At 44.7% G+C, this 17,807-nt stretch overlaps 1 protein-coding gene across 7 annotated transcripts in view; it reads left to right on the top strand.

Moving 5' to 3' along the window:
- The window catches only part of arhgap24 (Rho GTPase activating protein 24), a 705,958-nt gene that overhangs the window by 655,180 nt on the left and 32,971 nt on the right, over positions 1-17,807 (top strand). For 6 of the 7 annotated variants that reach the window (XM_063043516.1, XM_063043517.1, XM_063043518.1 and 3 more), the window contains one exon: positions 5,112-5,319. In XM_063043516.1, the coding sequence (XP_062899586.1) occupies positions 5,112-5,319 (208 nt within the window). Of the gene's footprint in view, positions 1-4,156; positions 4,627-5,111; positions 5,320-17,807 lie in introns of those variants that run through there. The other variant, XM_063043523.1, reaches the window with a different exon arrangement.

Genomic DNA, 17,807 nt, shown 5'->3' with positions numbered 1-17,807 from the left:
GAAATGTTCTGATGAAGAGTGGCAGAGCTAAAACTTTTGACTGATTCTCTTTCCGTGGATTCTGCCTGACCTGTTGACTATTTCCAGAACTTTCTGTTTGTAGTTCAGGTTCCTAGCATTTGCTGTTTCTGTTAGTTAGATTGTGGCAGATCTGCAATGCCTATGCACATTATGGCTTCAAGTGCTGCTTGATGAAGACTGACGGTCGACTTCTACCAGGGAACTTCAAAGTTCAAAGTAAATTTATTATCAAAGTATGTATGCCATATTTATTTATTTATTTATTGACATGCGATGTGGAGTAGGCCTTTCGGCCCTTTGAACCATGCTGCCCAGAGAACCCGCAATTTAACCCAAACCTAATCATGGGAGAATCTACAGTGACCAATTAACCTACCAACCAGTACGTCTTTGGACTGTCCGAGGAAATCAGAGCACCCAGACGAAACCGACGCGGTCACAGGATGAACGTTCAAACTCCTTACAGGCAGCGGTGGGAATTGAACCCGGGTTACCTGTACTCTAAATCATTGTGTTAACCACTATACAACCTTGAGATTCATTTTCTTACAGGCACCCACAAGAAATACCACAGAATCCATGAAAAACCAGGTATAACAAAGACCGACAAACAACCAATGTGCAAAAGAGGACAAGTCATGCAAATAATAGAAAATAATATTAAATAATACTGAGAGCATATGCTGCTATGTTTCCAAAAGCGAGTCCACAGGCTGTGGGGTCAGTTGAGCTCTGAAGCAATTGAAGCCACCCACACTGGTCTAGGTTGGTTATACCACAAAGGGTGTAGGTCAACAGCTGTTCCTGAACCTGGTGCCGTGGGACCCAAGATTCCTGAACGTGCTGCCCAATGACAGGAGTGACAAGAGAGGGAAGATGGGCCAAATACAGATAGACAGGACGGGCTTAGCTGGAGGGCCTTGGCTGGCATGGAGAAGTCGGGCTGATTTGTTTCCTGCTCTTGGCCCTCGACACTTCCATCTGAATTGAAGACTCCCTCTCTTCTGGGGATGACTGACCTCCGTCCACTTCAGGGTGCCATACCTGCATTGCTGAAAGTCAAGTTCAGCGAATCCTTCAGGAATTTGCAAAATCGGTAAATCGTTCAGATGATTGAAAAGTACAATTCTGTAAATGGAAATTGCAGGCTGCAGATTGCAGTGATTGTAGTTCAGAGAAGTATATCCAGTGGAGTACCTACCTGCAAAATATTGCAGTAAATTGCCAGCAACATCTTGAAAGTAGCCTCCAATGGGTTTTGATCTCTGCTTTTCGTGTTTCATTGGGGGTCAACTTAATTTTAAGCATCGTCAATATGGATTGATTGTATATTACTGGCTTAAAATAAGGCCAACAAATCAAATTTAGAATAAAGATGAGGCCACCCTCAGGGTGGAGGAGCAACACCTTATATTCTGTCCGGGTAGCCTCCAACCTGATGGCATGAATATTGACTTCTCTGGTGAACAATTCCACCCCCCCCCCCCACATCTTTATTTCCCACTCTAACCTTTCACTTCTTCTCACCTGCCCATTACTTCCCCCTGGATCCCCTCCTCCTTCCCTTTCTCCTATTAACCATTCTCCTCTCCTATCAGATTCTTTCTTCTCCATTCTTGACTTTTCCCACCCACCTGACTTCATCTATCATCTTCCAGCTAGCCTCTCCCCCAGCCCTACCATTGTATTTTATTCAGCCCTGGTGAAGGGTCTCGACCCAACACATCAACTATTTACTCTTTTCCATAGATGCAGCCTGACCTACTGAGTTCCACCAGCACTTTTGTGTGTGTAGCTTTAGAAGAAACTGGCCAGGTTTATCAGCAATGTGTTATGTGTTTAAAAGGACACTACTCTTCATATTGATCAGCCATTTATCATTAGACCATCTGCTTTCATTTGGCAACAACATCCCTCACCTTACCCTGGAGCTGAAAAAACGCTGTTCTTGCTCTGAGGAACTACTGCCACAGTGCCTTACTAAATATACAAAGGGTGCCAGCTCCAGTCACAGATCATGCTTCCCTGTTAATCATTTATCTACCCAAGATTACACTATTGTTTACTGCTTAATAGCTGAGAGAGTGGGCTGGCCTTACATTGGCTGCTTAATGTCTATCCTAAGAAATAAGTTAATGAAGAAAGCAAATACAGTACAATAGTTTTCATGGATGTTCGCTTACAAGACCCTCCCCTCCACCCTCCCCCTCCCCTCTTCCCCTCACCTCTTCCCCTCAACACTCCTCTTCCCCTCAACCCTCCCACTCCCCTCTTCCCTCCACCCTCCCCCTCCACTCTTCCTCTATCCCCTTCCCTCTCCTCTTCCCTCCCCCTTCCTTCTCCCCTCTCACACGCCCCTTCTCCACCTCCCCTCCCTTCCTCCTCTCCTCTACCCCTCACCCCACCCCTCCGCTCTGTCCCCCCACCTCACTCCCCACCCCCTCTCCTCTCCCCCTCCCCTTCTCCCCTTCCTCTTCTCCCTCTCCCCTACCCTCTCCCTCCCTCCCCCTCTCCCCCCTCAGCCCCTCTCCTCACGTCCACCTCCCCTCCATCTTCTCCCCTCTCCTCCTCTCCTCTCCCCTCCCTCTCCCCTCCCTCTCCCCTCCCTCTCCCCTCCCTCTCCCCTCCCTCTCCCCTCCCTCTCCTCTCCCTCTCCCCTCTGCCTTTCCCCCTCCCCCTCACCCACCCCCTCTCACGCCTTCCACCCTCCCATCCCTCCTCACCCCTCCCCTTCTCCTCTCATGCCTTTCCTCCCCTCCCCTCCCTCCTCTCTGCTCTCCCCTCCCCTTCTCCCCACTCCCCTTCTCCATCTACCCTCCCCTTCACCGCCTCGCCCTCCCTTTCTTCCCCTCATCCCTCTCCTCCCCTCCCCTCCCCCCTCCTCCCCCTCTCCTCCCCTCCCCCCACACCTTTCTTCCCCCTCCCTCCTCTCTGCTCTTCCCCTCCTCTTCTCCCCCACTCCCCTCCCTTTCACTGCCTCGTCCTCCCTTTCTTCCCCTCACTCCTCTCCTCCCCCTCCCCTCCCCCTCTCCTCCCCTCCCCTTCCCTCCCCTTCATCCTCTCCTCTCCCCTCCCCTTCCATCCTCTCCCCTCCCCCTCCCTCTCCCTTCTGCCTTTCCCCTCCCCTTCTCACCTCCCCTTCTCACCCTCCCCTCCCCTCTCACACCTTTCCTCCCCCTCCCCTCCCCCTCTCACGCCTTTCCCCCCTCCCATCCCTCCACCCTCCCCTTCTCACCCTCCCCTCCCCCTCCCCTCTCCTCCCCTCCCCCTCTCCCTCTCCTCCCCTCCTCCTCTCCCTCTCCCTTCTGCCTTTCCCCTCCCCCTCCTCTCCCCTTCTCACCTCACCCTCACCCTCCCCTCCCTCCCCTCCCCTCCCCCTCCCCTCCCTCCCCTCTCCTCCCCCTCCCCTCTCCTCCCCTTCTCCTCCCCTCCCCTTCATCCTCTCCTCTCCCCCTCCCCCTCCTCCCCTCCGCCTCTCCCCCTCCCCCTCCCCCTCCCCCTCTTCCCTCCCCTCTCCCCTTCCCCCTCCCCTCCCCCTCTCCCCTCCCCCTCCCTCTCCCTCTCCCCCTCCCCCTCCCCTCCCCTCCTCCTGTACCCTCTCCCCTCCCTCTTTCCCTCTTTCCCTGTCTTTTTCTATCTCTCCCTCTTCCTCCTCTCTCCCTCTCTTCCTCTCTCTCTCCTTCCCCCTCTTCCCCCTCTCCTTCCCCCTCTTCCCCCCTCTCCTTCCCCCTCTTCCCCCCTCTCCTCCCCCCTCTCTCCCTCTTCCCCCTCTCTCCCTCTCCCTCTCTCTCTCTTTCTCTCTCCCTCTCCCCCTCTCTCTCCTTCCCTCTCTCTCTCTCCCTTTCTTGCTCTCCCTTTCTCTCTTTCCCTCTCTCTGTTCCTCTCTCTTTCCCCTCTCTCTCCTCCCCCTCTCCCTCTCTCCTTTCCCTCCCTCCCTCCCCCTCCCTCTCTCCCTCTCTCCCTCTCTCCCTCCTCCCCCCCTCCCCCCCTCTCTCTCTCTCTCTCTCTCTCTCTCTCTCTCTCTCTCTCTCTCTCTCTCTCTCTCTCTCTCTCTCTCTCTCTCTCTCTCTCTCTCTCTCTCTCTCCCCCACCCCCCCCTCCCTTCTCTTAGATTGGCACTACCTAAGAATGTCAAAGAGATCATTAACTGCCTGCTGGAAAGCTACCGCATGTGACTGCGGTTGAAAGTCAGTTCTCCTTCTGACCGAATGTTTTCTGCCTCAGTCTCACTGCTGGAGGCAGTAAGTAATGCGGACAGAGCACAGAGCTGGAAGTCTTTCTCAGACAGCCGTTCCTCTCAAAGATGTCAGGCAGAACAGCAAGCGCGCACTGATAAGATTTTCATGCTCGCCTTTGATGACTAGTTGCTTGTGAACCTTCACCATTTCGTTTTTTCTGCCTTTTGGGCTTGATAATAATCACAGTGGCTTCTAGCTTGAACAATAGTAAATGTGGACACCGTGTGCAAAACAGACAAAATTAGACACTTTGCAATGCCTGAGAATGAGAATATTATATTTTGTACGACTAATGCTTTGACATATCCCACTTTCCTTCCAAAAACTACTTACAGGAAAATTAAGCGATGCTTTAGCTTCAGAAAAGGTAAGTTTTGCTGAGCCAAGATCCAGATTTCAGTTGTTTAAAAACACTGAGGTCTGTCAGTCTGTTTGTTTGTATCGTATCAGCTGCAATTCAATGTTTCTAAGGGTTTAAAATTCTTTACACGAAAAGATGGGTTATCTTTTAAAATAGTTTTCCTGTGTCCAATTGTAGTAAACTTACAGGTAGATCAGATTGGAGAGTTAATCACAGGTTAGTTATTTAGATTCAGCAATTAACATCCCATTGCAGTTTGTTACATGCCTTTTACATATGATCACATGGACACATACTTTGTATGATGAAGATTTTATAAACAAGAAAAATGAAGCAATGTCTTTAAGTAGGTGTTGACTCTGAAGGCCTGGTGCTGTTTGATCATTTAACAAATGATTGAAATGAATATATTCCCTGATTAGTTGACACTGCTGCGTAGCTTGTTCAGATATAAACGACAACGTGGAATAATCTCACTTTGTGATTGACAGGTATCTTTGGCCAGCGGCTTGAGGAGACAGTCCGATATGAACGACGGTATGGCACGCGCTTGGCCCCGACACTTGTCGAGCAGTGCGCAGACTTCATCCGCCAGAGAGGACTGAAGGAGGAAGGTCTTTTCCGGCTACCTGGTCAAGCTAATCTGGTGAAGGAATTGCAAGAAGCCTTTGACTGTGGCGAGAAGCCATTGTTTGACAGGTAAAGCTTCCGGCGAGAAGCCGTTGTTTGACAGGTAAAGCTTCCGGCAACCTTTTGTAGATGTGGTACCTAATATCTTCTGGACACTTGGTTTGCTCTCCAACTTTCCTTTTCTTCCATGAACATTATAGCCTCAAGTTCATGACTATGTCACTTAGAACTCCTTATTTTGAACACTTCAGTAAGCTCCTGCCTTGTCAAAGTAGCAACAGGGCTTTAGTCAAAGTCACTAAATATGTTCCGTGTTACTGTAAAGAAACACTCAGAACACGCTGGAGGAACTCAGCAGGTCGGGCAGCATCCGTGGAAATGATCAGTCAACATTTCCGGCTGGAACTTTTCGTCCAGACTGAAGAGGGAAGGGGCAGAGGTCCTATAAAGAAGGTGGGGGGAGGGTGGGAAGGAGAAGGCTGGTAGGTATCAGGTGAAAAACCAGTAAGGGGAAAGATAAAGGGGTGGGGGAGGGGAGGCAGGGAGGTGATCTGTTCTACTTTTCTTAGAATACCTTCAAGCTTTGATGTGTCTGACCATGTCATCTTTCTCCAGTCCTTATTCATCATCAGCCATTCATCCCCTCAGTCCCACTTCCCAACCTCCAACTTCCAATCACCTCTGCTGGCTGCAGCCCCTGGTTAGTCGTCCCTCCAGTCCAGGCACTAATCTTGTTATGGACTTGCATTACATGTTCTCTGTGATCAAAGCGTCTTACTTAGCACTCAGATATTGGCTTACCTTGTATTACTTCAAAGCACTGTTGTAATGAAACTATCTGTATGGATGGTATGCAATGCAAGTTTTGCACTGTACTTTGATACATATGACAATAATAAACCAATTTACCCAAATTTACCTTTTCTCATTGACAATATCAATTTTTCCTTCTGGAAAAACAAATCTCTCCCCCTCCCCTATTCTTCTATTCCCACTCTGGCCTTCTACCTCTTCTCACCTCTAATTTGATCCCCTCCTTCTTTCCTTTCTCCTATGGTCCGTTCTGCTGTCCTATCAGATTACTTCCTCTCCAGCCCTTTAGCTTTCCTACCCCCCGACTTCACCTATCACCTTCCAGCTAGCCTTCTTCCCCTCCCCCCACCTTTTTATTCTGGCACCTTCTCCCTTCCTTTCCAGTCCTGACGAAGGGTCTTGGCCCGAAACAGAGATTGTTTACTCATTTCCATATATTCTACCTGATCTGTTAAGTTCCTCCAGCATTTTGTGTGAATTGCAATTTTATAGGATTGCTGTTTTTATAAACACATTATTGAAATTTAATAATTTGATTTTATGAAAGATTGAGGAAGATAAAAATATTGTATATCTTTTTAAAATATTTATTATCCATATTATGCACTACAATATTTTTCTTGTGGTGTACCATAATATTTTGCTAAACATATTCATTGTAAACAGAATGACTACTAAGATACGTAAATACTTGAGTGAACTTTCGAAACTCAGTCATTGTGGTGAATAAGGCCTCTGTGTTGTTCTAAAGGAGACTGCAAATGAAGTATTGATGCTAACTTCCCATTAGAGCAGACCTGAACACTCTATGGGCTAATAGGATTTTGAACCAATCAGCAAGGCATTCAATCCTCGCTCTTCTAAGTATTTACTAATCTCCAAGCCTCAGTAAAGCATCTGATATAGAAAATGCATGAAAATCAGATTGATTTGATAAACAGACAGGATCAGTTTGAGAATACTGTTTCCCTTGTTATCAATCTTATTGTTAATCATTCATAAAACATCTTATTCCAACAGTGAAATACTATTTAACTATATGTTTAAAAACCATAACAGCTTGCTGAAAGTTCCTTGCGAAAAAATTGATACTACAGTATTTCAGCAAGATTTCTTTTTTAAATTGACCTTTACTAAATGAATTTTGAGACGTAACTTGAAAATGAGAACACTGCTCGTCTGTGTTTGACAACATTGAAACATTCGCTTTAAGGCACTGCAGGGAATGAAGATACAAAGAAAACCTACAGCACAATACAGGCCCTTCGGCCCACAATGCTGTGCCGAACATGTACTTACTTTAGAAATTACCTAGGATTACCTACAGCCCTCTATTTTTCTAAGCTCCTTGTACCCATCCAGGAGTCTCTTGAAAGACCCTATCGTATCCCTATCCACCACCATTGCTGGCAGCCCATTCCACACACTCACCACTCTCTGTGTAAAGAAAAACCTTACTCCTGATATCTCCACTGTACCTACTTTCAAGCAGCTTAAAACTGTACCCTCTCGTGTTAGCCATGAGTCAGTCTAATTAAAAAATGGATAGCAGTTGAGAGAAAGGAAATGAGGGAGGGTAGTGTAAATATACAGGGAAGTTTGGTGGTAAATGAGAATGTTTCAGTATTCATGACAGGATGGTTGACAAAAGTAAATGAACAATACAATTTAAGAAAACAATAATGCCTTGAGAATATGGTTTTGATTTTTTGTATTGCATACTCCACTGGAATCTGATTAATTTTACTTTAATAAATTATATTCTGATGAACCACATACTATAATACAGTACATAACTGAAATGTTAATGAAAGTTATGCAGGGAGATTTAATGCTTAAACTGCAAAATGAGTTGCCATGGCTACTAACACTATGTTGCATCAAATAGTGAGCCTTTATTTGATCATTAATATTTGAACAATGTGATTAAAGTATGTCTAATACAGCTTATCTTAACTAGATGAGATTGTACAATATTGTCTTCAACTGAAGTACAAAAGTAGGCCATATTATTTTGGTTGTACTGTGCCTGGTACGAAAACAGACCATTCCAATTTAGCTCCATACATAAACATAGGCCATTATGTCCTGTTGATAATGTGTTACTGGGGAGACAGTGAAGCCTCCAATAGCAGAACTGAAAGGACCAAACTAAGTTTATCCTTGAACTTCATTAATGTTATTCAGGAGAGGTGGAAACAATAATTAGGTGCCTTGATCAGAGCTAGACCAACAAATTAAATAAGCAGGACCGTTTTGTAGATTCAGACAGTGCACCCCTGCTCTCTTCAACATAATGGAAATACAAACAAATTACAAGCATACTTTGGTTGACCCAGTAGAGCTTTAAGAAAATTCTTGGTTAGCAGCTCAAAAAACAAGGAATATTAGTCATCGTGAATAACTTTTCAGGAGGCCAGTCTGAGATGGGCACAGATTGAAATGAGGCCTGGGCCTATCCCAGACTTGGTACAGGTCTTTTTCACCATGGAGCAGCCCGTTAACTAATCCCAAACAAATGTATGCCTTGTAAAATTGGCTGTTGTGCCTGGACACTTAGTCAGGATTGGGTTAAACCTGAACCTGAACTGTCCCACTGTTAGCCAATCTGAACCTGACCAATAATGACTATTTATACTGTGTTCAATTATGTTTTGTAATTCCAAACCATAACATTAATTGAAACAAAAACATGGGAGAGCCCAGGAGAACGTGTCTTGGTTTTGTTTTGCTTTAGTGAGGCACGTACATATGACATAGTGGAATGATGACATATGCCATTCATGTACTTTTACATGTAACCCATATTGAATTATTTTAAATGTATAATTTAAGCAATGAGTGCTTAATCAACCAATATATTTACAATATTACTCAAATATTTTGTTCACTCTCACTTTCATTCCTGATTGCAACTTAATTGCATCTCTCACTGCTTTTTGCATGGATGCAGCAATTTCAACGGCTTTTTTAAAATTTGAGTTGTGCTTCAGTTAGGAGCCATTTTTGAATGTTTTCTCAGTGACTTAATGATCTCTCAATGCATCAATAAGGCCAGCACTGAGCTGACACTGCTCAGACAATCTCTTAAATTCAGCCACGTATGCTGAAATGGACTCCCTTTTCTTTGATTCCACTTATGAAAACTAAAGCATTCTTCAATCAACAATGGCTCTAGTTGTAAATGTTCCTACATTAGATTAGATTATAAGGACACTCAGTCCTCGTTTATTGTCATTTCGAAATGCATGCATTAAAAAATGATACAATGTTCTTCCAGAATAATATCACAAGAAACACAGGACAAACCAAGACTAAAACTGACAAAACCACATCATTATAACTTATAAGATCCTAAAGGGATTGGACAGGCTAGATGCGGGAAGATTGTTCCCGATGTTGGGGAGGTCTAGAACGAGGGGTCACAGTTTGAGGATAGAGGGGAAGCCTTTTAGGACCGAGGTTAGGAAAAACTTCTTCACACAGAGAGTGGTGAATCTGTGGAATTCTCTGCCACAGCAAACTGTTGAGGCCAGTTCATTAGTTATGTTTAAAAGGAAGTTAGATATGGCCCTTGTGGCTACAGGGGTCAGGGGGTATGGAGGGAAGGCTGGGTTCTGAGTTGGATGATCAGCCATGATCATAATAAATGGCGGTGCAGGCTCGAAGGGCCGAATGGCCTACTCCTGCACCTATTTTCTATGTTTCTATGTTTCTGTAAACAACAGGAATTCTGCAGATGCTGGAAATTCAAGCAACACACATAAAAGTTGCTGGTGAACGCAGCAGGCCAGGCAGCATCTGTAGAAAGAGGTACAGTCGACGTTTCAGGCCGAGACCCTTTGTCAGGACCAACTGAAGGAAGAGTGAGTAAGGGATTTGAAAGTTGGAGGGGGAGGGGGAGATCCAAAATGATAGGAGAAGACAGGAGGGGGAGGGATGGATGAGGCTTCTCAGGATGAGGCTTTTCATTCTAGGACGAGGGAAGACGATGAGAGAGATGTCTTCCTTTTTTAAAGAAAGGGGCTTCCCTTCCTCCACCATCAACTCTGCTCTTAAATGCATCTATCCCATTTCACGTACATCTGCTCTCACTCCATCCTTCCACCACCCCACTAGGAATAGGGTTCCCCTGGTCCTCACCTACCACCCCACCAGCCTCCGAGTCCAACATATTATTCTCCGTAACTTCCGCCACCTCCAACGGGATCCCACCACTAAGCACATCTTTCCCTCCCCCCCTCTCTCTGCATTCCGCAGGGATCGCTCCCTATGCAACTGCCTTATCCATTCGTCCCCCCCATCCCTCCCCACTGATCTCCCTCCTGGCACTTATCCGTGTAAGCGGAACAAGTGCTACACATGCCCTTACACTTCCTCCCTTACCACCATTCAGGGCCCCAAACAGTCCTTCCAGGTGAGGCATCACTTCACCTGTGAGTCGACTGGGGTGATATACTGCGTCCGGTGCTCCCAATGTGGCCTTTTATATATTGGCGAGACCCAACGCAGACTGGGAGACCGCTTTGCTGAACACCTACGCTCTGTCCGCCAGAGAAAGCAGGATCTCCCAGTGGCCACACATTTTAATTCCACATCCCATTCCCATTCTGACATGTCTATCCACGGCCTCCTCTACTGTAAAGATGAAGCCACACTCAGGTTGGAGGAACAACACCTTATATTCCGTCTGGGTAGCCTCCAACCTGATGGCATGAACATCGACTTCTCTAACTTCCGGTAATGCCCCACCTCCCCCTCGTACCCCATCTGTTACTTATTTTTATACACACATTCTTTCTCTCACTCTGCTTTTTCTCCCTCTGTCCCTCTGAATATACCCCTTGTCCATCCTCTTTGTCCCCCACCCCTTATCTTTCTTCCCGGACCTGCTGTCCCATGATTCTCTCGTATCCCTTTTGCCAATCACCTGTCCAGCTCTTGGCTCCATCCCTCCCCCTCCTGTCTTCTCCTATCATTTTGGATCTCCCCCTCCCCCTCCAACTTTCAAATCCCTTACTCACTCTTCCTTCAGTTAGTCCTGACGAGGGGTCTCGGCCTGAAACGTCGACTGTACCTCTTCCTAGAGATGCTGCCTGGCCTGCTGCGTTCATCAACAACTTTTATGTGTGTTGCTTCATTATAACATATAGTTACAACAGTGCAAAGCAATACCGTCATTTGATAAAGAGCAGACCATGGGCACAGTAAAAAAAAGTGTTGAATTCCCGATAGCCTCATCATCTCACGTGATGGTAGAAGGGAGAAACTCTCCCCGCCATGAACCTCCCAAGCGCTGCAAACCTGCCAATGCAGCGCCATTGGAAGCACCCAACCGCAGTGGACTCTGAGTCCGTCCGAAAACTTCGAGCCTCCTACCAGCCCTTCGACACCGAGCGCCAAGCACCATCATCTACCGAGCGCTTCAACCCCGCTTCAGCCGCCGAGCAACAAGCTAAGCCGAGGACTCAGGGTCTTCCCCTTTGGAGATTTCGGACCACACAGTAGCAGCAGCAGCAAAGCAGGCATTTCAGAAGTTTCACCAGATGTTCCTCCGTGCTCTCACGTCTGTCTCCATCAAATCAGGATTGTGCATGGCACACTACTTGACAAATAACGGACATCACCACCGGAGTGGCCACTGCGAGCTGCGTCGTGCCACCATCTTCTCCTCTCATGATATCAGCATTACTTTCATGATATCAGCAAAGCTCATTTCAGCTGGTTTAGTTGGAGCAGTCAGACATCTAAGGAAATTGCATGCTCTTCCACCTAATACACTCAGCAAAACCGGCACTTATTTCTCATTGGCTATTCCACTTACTTTAAAATGCTGCTCAATTCACTCAGTATACATCAGCCAGTTTTGTTTTGTGCAATTGAGCGTGCCTATCTTTCTGATATAGTCAGATACTTTTGCTTTTTTATTCATGATTGTTATCACCCGGTACTCACTGTTTATAAGACGTAAATTTGTCTATTTTCTGCCTTTTTTTTTAACTTAACCATCTCTGTTCCTTCCCAAAGAAGCATATGCTGTGCTGTTTTTTTTTACTCAACACTTCTTGCTGCACGTTTTTTTCACTCAAACCCCTCACTGTGCTTCAACAGGTAGATAGCCATCTTGGGTTCATTTAAAACTTCTTGGCACGACTGTTATGTTTTGCAACTCCAAAACATAAAATTAATTGAAAGAAAGACACAGGAGAGCCCAGGAGAACATGCCTTAGTTTAATTTTCACTTCAGCAAGGCACACGCATGTGACCTGATAGCTTGATGATGTATGTCATTCACATACTTTTACAAATAACCCATAATGAATTATTTTAAATTAATTACTCAAACATAGAGTGTGTAATCAAACAATGTATTTACAATATTACTTAAATGTTACTGAAATATTAAGTACACGGCATATTGCTTATATGATTTTGCTTGATCTGTCTTGGAGGCATTTGCAGAAAAGTAACGAAAAAGGCTTGTTACACTGTGATGAAAATCAGAGGATTTATGCAGTAAAAGTGAACAAGTCTTCCAGATCTGGAAAGCACTGAGCTAGTACGACATGCCATGTGTCAACCCAAACAGAACCCATATGTTTTAGCAGAAAGTATACCCAAAACTGAGCCAGGTCCCATCAGCCTCAGGTTATATAGATAAGCTTAAACTTTGCCTGCTTCATTGTTCTTAAACTCGTCCAAGATTTAATTAGATTCTAGTTTCCCTTTAATATATGTAAAGTTAACAGCACAAAAAAGTGCACTCAGAATTAGAATCTGGCATATGTCATGAAATTAGTTGACTTTGCTGCAGCAGTGTGATGCAATACATACTAATAGAGAAAAAACTGAACTACAGCAAGTGTATATATATATATATATATATATATATATATGTGTGTGTGTTTGTGTGTGTGTGTATATATAAAATAGTTAAATGAAGTAAGTAGTGCAAAAATAGAAATAAAAAAGTAGTAAGGTGGTGTACATGGGTTCAATGTCCTTTCAGAAATCGGATGGCAGAGGGGAAGAAGTTGTTCCTGAATCACTGAGTGTGTGCCTTCAGGCTTCCGTACCTCCTACTTGATGGTAGCAATGAGAACAGGGAACGTCCTGGGTGATGGACACTGCCTTTTTGAGGCATCGCTCCTTGAAGGTGTCCTGGATACTATGGAGGCTAGTGCCCGTGATGGAGCTGACTTAAGTTTACATCTCTCTGCAGCTTACTTTGATCCTGTGCAGTCGTATCACTACCCCCTCACGCCCATACCAGACAGTGATGCATCCAGTTAGAATGCACTCCACAGAACATCTGTAGAAACTTTGCATAATCTGTGTTACAAAGTTCTCATTATAATTTTAATGACTGAATCTGATCCAAAACTTAGGTCCTAAATAGTGGTATCCGTCAGAGACACATTTACAAGGTTATGATTAATCCATTCAGAGAATGAAGGTTTGGCTACATTTGAGGTATCTCATAATTCATTGCACATGTACATTAGTTGCAAATAAATGAGCTAAAGATTCTAATGGTTCCAATGTTTCATTTACTAAATCGCATGCTTATAGAACTCTGCTCACTCATAATCGAGATTGGCAAAAAAAAACTTCAAGAAGTTATGCATTTAAAAGAGGCATCTTCAACGAGGAAGATGGAAGAAAATAGTAGAAGTAAGCTCAAGCGTTCCCACATTTATCAATACTCTCTCCGCACTCTCACAAGTATGACCCTTTGCTCAGTGACCTTGCCTCTAGGCAAGTATTGTGGATTTGAGTTCTATTTTGGAGATTCGTGATTTTACTGATACACTGAGAATGTGTCGTGCCATTAAACAGTATTAAATAGACACCCCATCTGCCTTCTGAAGTAATGTGGACAATTCTGTGGATATTAGCTTATCTTTCAACTATGCCCTATTATATTATTTACCTCTTTACTCTTTGTGTAACCTTGTTGTGTGGAAATAAGGCCATAAGACAAAGGAGCAGAAGTCGGCCATTCAGCCCATCAAGTCTGCTCCGCCATTTTATCATGAACTGATCCATTCTCCCATTTAGTCCCACTCCCCCGCCTTCTCACCATAACCTTTGATGCCCTGGCTACTCAGATACCTATCAATCTCTGCCTTAAATACACCTAATGAATTGGCCTCCGCTGCCGCCCGTGGCAACAAATTCCATAGATTCACCACCCTCTTGGCTAAAAAAATTTCTTCTCATCTCTGTTCTGAATGGGCGCCCTTCAATCCTTAAGTCATGCCCTCTAGTACTAGACTCCCCCATCATGGGAAACAACTTTGCCACATCCACTCTGTCCATGCCTTTCAACATTCAAAATGTGTCTATGAGGTCTCCCCTCATTGTTCTAAACTCCAAAGAATACAGTCCAAGAGCAGACAAACGTTCCTCATATGTTAACCCTTTCATTCCCGGAATCATTCTAGTGAATCTTCTCTGTACCCTCTCCAATGTCAGCACATCCTTTCTTAAATAAGGAGACCAAAACTGCCCACAGTACTCCACTGAGGTCTGACCAGCACCTTATAGAGCCTCGACATAACATTCCTGCTCCTATACTCTATTCCTCTAGAAATTTATGCCAACATTGCATTCGCCTTCTTCACTACGGACTCAACCTGGAGGTTAATCTTAAGGGTATCCTGTACGAGGGCTCCCAAGTCCAGTTGCATCTCAGAACTTTGAATTCTTTCCCCATTTAAATAATAGTCTACCCATTTATTTCTTCTGCCAAAGTGCATAACCATACACTTTCCAACATTGTATTTCATTTGCCACTTCTTTGCCCATTCTTCCAATCTATCCAAGTCTCTCTGCAGACTCTCTATTTCCTCAGCACTACCGGCCCCTCCACCTATCTTCGTATCATCAGCAAACTTAGCCACGAAGCCACCTATTCCATAATCCAAATCGTTGATGTAAATCTATTCCACAATTCAAATTGTTGATGTTTGCTGCTTTTTACAAAAACTGCTTTCTTTTGTTGGTTGTGAAGTAGTTTATAAAAGAAACTATGTAAACTTCAATTCCATTATTATGGAATCACTCTGCACACACTTGCAGTACGGAATTTTATTTACGTTTATGGCACGGTAGTGTAGTGGTTAGCACAACGCTTTACAGTGCAGGAGACCTGGGATCAACTCCTGCCGCTGCCTGTAAGGAGTTTGTACGTTCTCCCGGCAACTGCGCCAGTTTCCTCTCACAGTCCAAAGACGTACCGGTGGGTAGGTTAATTGGTCATTGTAAATCGTCCCCTGATCAGGCTGGGATTCAGTTGGGTGGTGAGGCTCAGAGGGCCTATTCTGCACAGTGTCTCAATAAACAAATACATAATTTACAAATAATCAATGTAAAAAAAAGTTGGTAAACAGTCCTCTTACCAGCCTTGTTACACATCCATAACATGCTTACTGAAGCTCTCTCTTATTTTCCAAGTGAGACAGGCTGACGTATGTTTTGATTTTCCTGCTGATCCTACCACTGGTGAACACCTGTCAAAAAAATTGAAACTGAAACAATAGGTCAGCTGTTGTCTTCCTGACAACTATCAGTTCACATTCAACGGATCTGAGTGATAATCATTCAAACTTACTTTCCAGTTAGTGTCTGCTCCATTAACTTTCCCCACTAATCAATGTTGAAAACCAATGACAATGAAATATCTGAATCATCTTGCTGGAGTTAAGGATAAAATGTGAGAGTCAGAATCAGATTTAATACCACTGACATGTCGTCAAATTGTTGTTATGCAGCAGCAAAACATTGCAGTACATAATAAAACTGTAAATTACAGTAAGAAGTATACATATATATTTTAAAGGTTAAATTAAATAGGTATTGCAAAACAGAGAAAATTAAAGCAGTGAAGTAGTGTTCAGGGGTTCAATGTCCATTCAGAAATCTAATGGCAGAAGGTAAGAGGCTGTTCCTGAATTGTTGAGAGGGTCTCTTCAGGGTCCTGTACCTCCTCGCTGATGAGAGTTGCCCTTTTGAAGCAGATGGGAACTTCTGACTGTAGCAGTGAGAGATTGAAAATGTCTTTGAACACACCAACCACAAGGGTCTCGGCCTGAAACGTCGACTGTACCTCTTCCTAGAGATGTTGCCTGGCCTGCTGCGTTCACCAGCAACTTTGATGTATGTTGCTTGAATTTCCAGCATCTGCAGAATTCCTCGTGTTTGCCACTTGGTTGGCACAGGTTTAGAGCCTTACCAGGTACATCATCGGGCCCTGTCGCCTTGTGAGGATCCACCCTCTTGAAAGACATTCTGACATCGGCTTCCAAGACAGAGATCACAGGGTCACCGGGTGCTGCAGGGACCCTCCTAGCTGTAGTTTCATTCTCCCTTTCAAAGCGAGCATAAAAGGTGTGGAGTTCATCTGGGAGTGAACATCACTGCCTTTCGTGGTTAGGTTTTGCTTTGTAGGCAGTAATGGCCGGCAAACCCTGACAGAGTTCACCTCCATCCAGTCCCACCTCTCACCTCCATAAATGCTACCTGGCCTTCTTGTACAGTCCTAGATCATCAGGTGTGAATGCCAGAGACCTGACCCTCAGCAGACTATTAATCTCCTGGTTCATCCACCGCTTTTGATTTGGGTCTATATGGTATGTTCTCGTAGGCACGCACTCCTCCACACAGGTTTTAATGAAGTCAGTGACAACTGTGGTGTAGGATGAATCCCAGAATACTGTCCTGTCCACTAACTCAAAGCAATCTTGTAAGTGTTCCTCCACATCCCTTGTCCAAGCCTTCTTTGTCCTCTCTACTGGTGCTGCGATCTTTAGTCTCTGCCTATACTCAGGGAGCAGGAGTACAGCCAGCTGATCAGACCTTCCAAATTGTGGGCATGGGGTGACATGGTGAGTGATCTTGATGGTAGTGTAACAGTGGTCCAGTGTGTTGACATGAGGGGCTCTGCAGATACTGGAACTCCAGAATAACACATTAAAGAAAGCTGAAGGATCTCAGCAGGTCGGGCAGCATCTGTGGAACTGAATAAACAGTCAATGTTTTGGGCCGAGACCCTTCATCAGTACTCGCTGTTTAACTGACTTCTTGTGACCCTGCCAAAAGAGGACACACATAAACCCCCTTCCCCAAAAAATGACTGTAGCACTCTCTTGCTAATGCCAGAATGGGGGGAGGCGGGGAGAGAACACTTTGAACTTGAACTTCAAGAACAGAGAGGAAATCTTGTGAATATATGAATATTAATATAAACAATAGAACTCATCACAAAATTATTAAGCTTTAGCATCACAAACTTAATCTCAACAAGATCTATTAGATGTGGCAAAAAGGGGATATGAAGGACAGAGAATGTTACAAAGTGAGCACAACATTTTGAAAATGTAAACACTTCATTCAATTCTACTGGAGATAAAAGACACCCTGCTTCCTCTGATGTCTACCCAATGATTCCCGTGAGGAGTGCCTGACTGTCTGAACATCAGGCAAAAAACTATTTAGTTCAGGAGAATTGATTTCCATGTCAGGTGGTGGGTTGTCTGCTAACAATCACTCTCTCTGCCTGTCCACTAAGAAAGGAAACTTAGAAGAGGTAAAGTTCAAAAGTTCAAAGTAGATTTAGTATCAAACTACATATCTGTCATGACATACAACCCGGAAATTCATTTTCTTGTGGGCATACTCAATAAATCTATAATAGAATAGTAATCATACTAGAATCATTGAAAGACCCCACCAACATGGGC

The sequence above is a fragment of the Mobula hypostoma genome, chromosome 3 (genome assembly GCF_963921235.1).
Source record: "Mobula hypostoma chromosome 3, sMobHyp1.1, whole genome shotgun sequence".
Classification (NCBI taxonomy): Eukaryota; Metazoa; Chordata; class Chondrichthyes; order Myliobatiformes; family Myliobatidae; genus Mobula; species Mobula hypostoma.
This window is presented reverse-complemented; position numbering and strand designations above follow the sequence as displayed.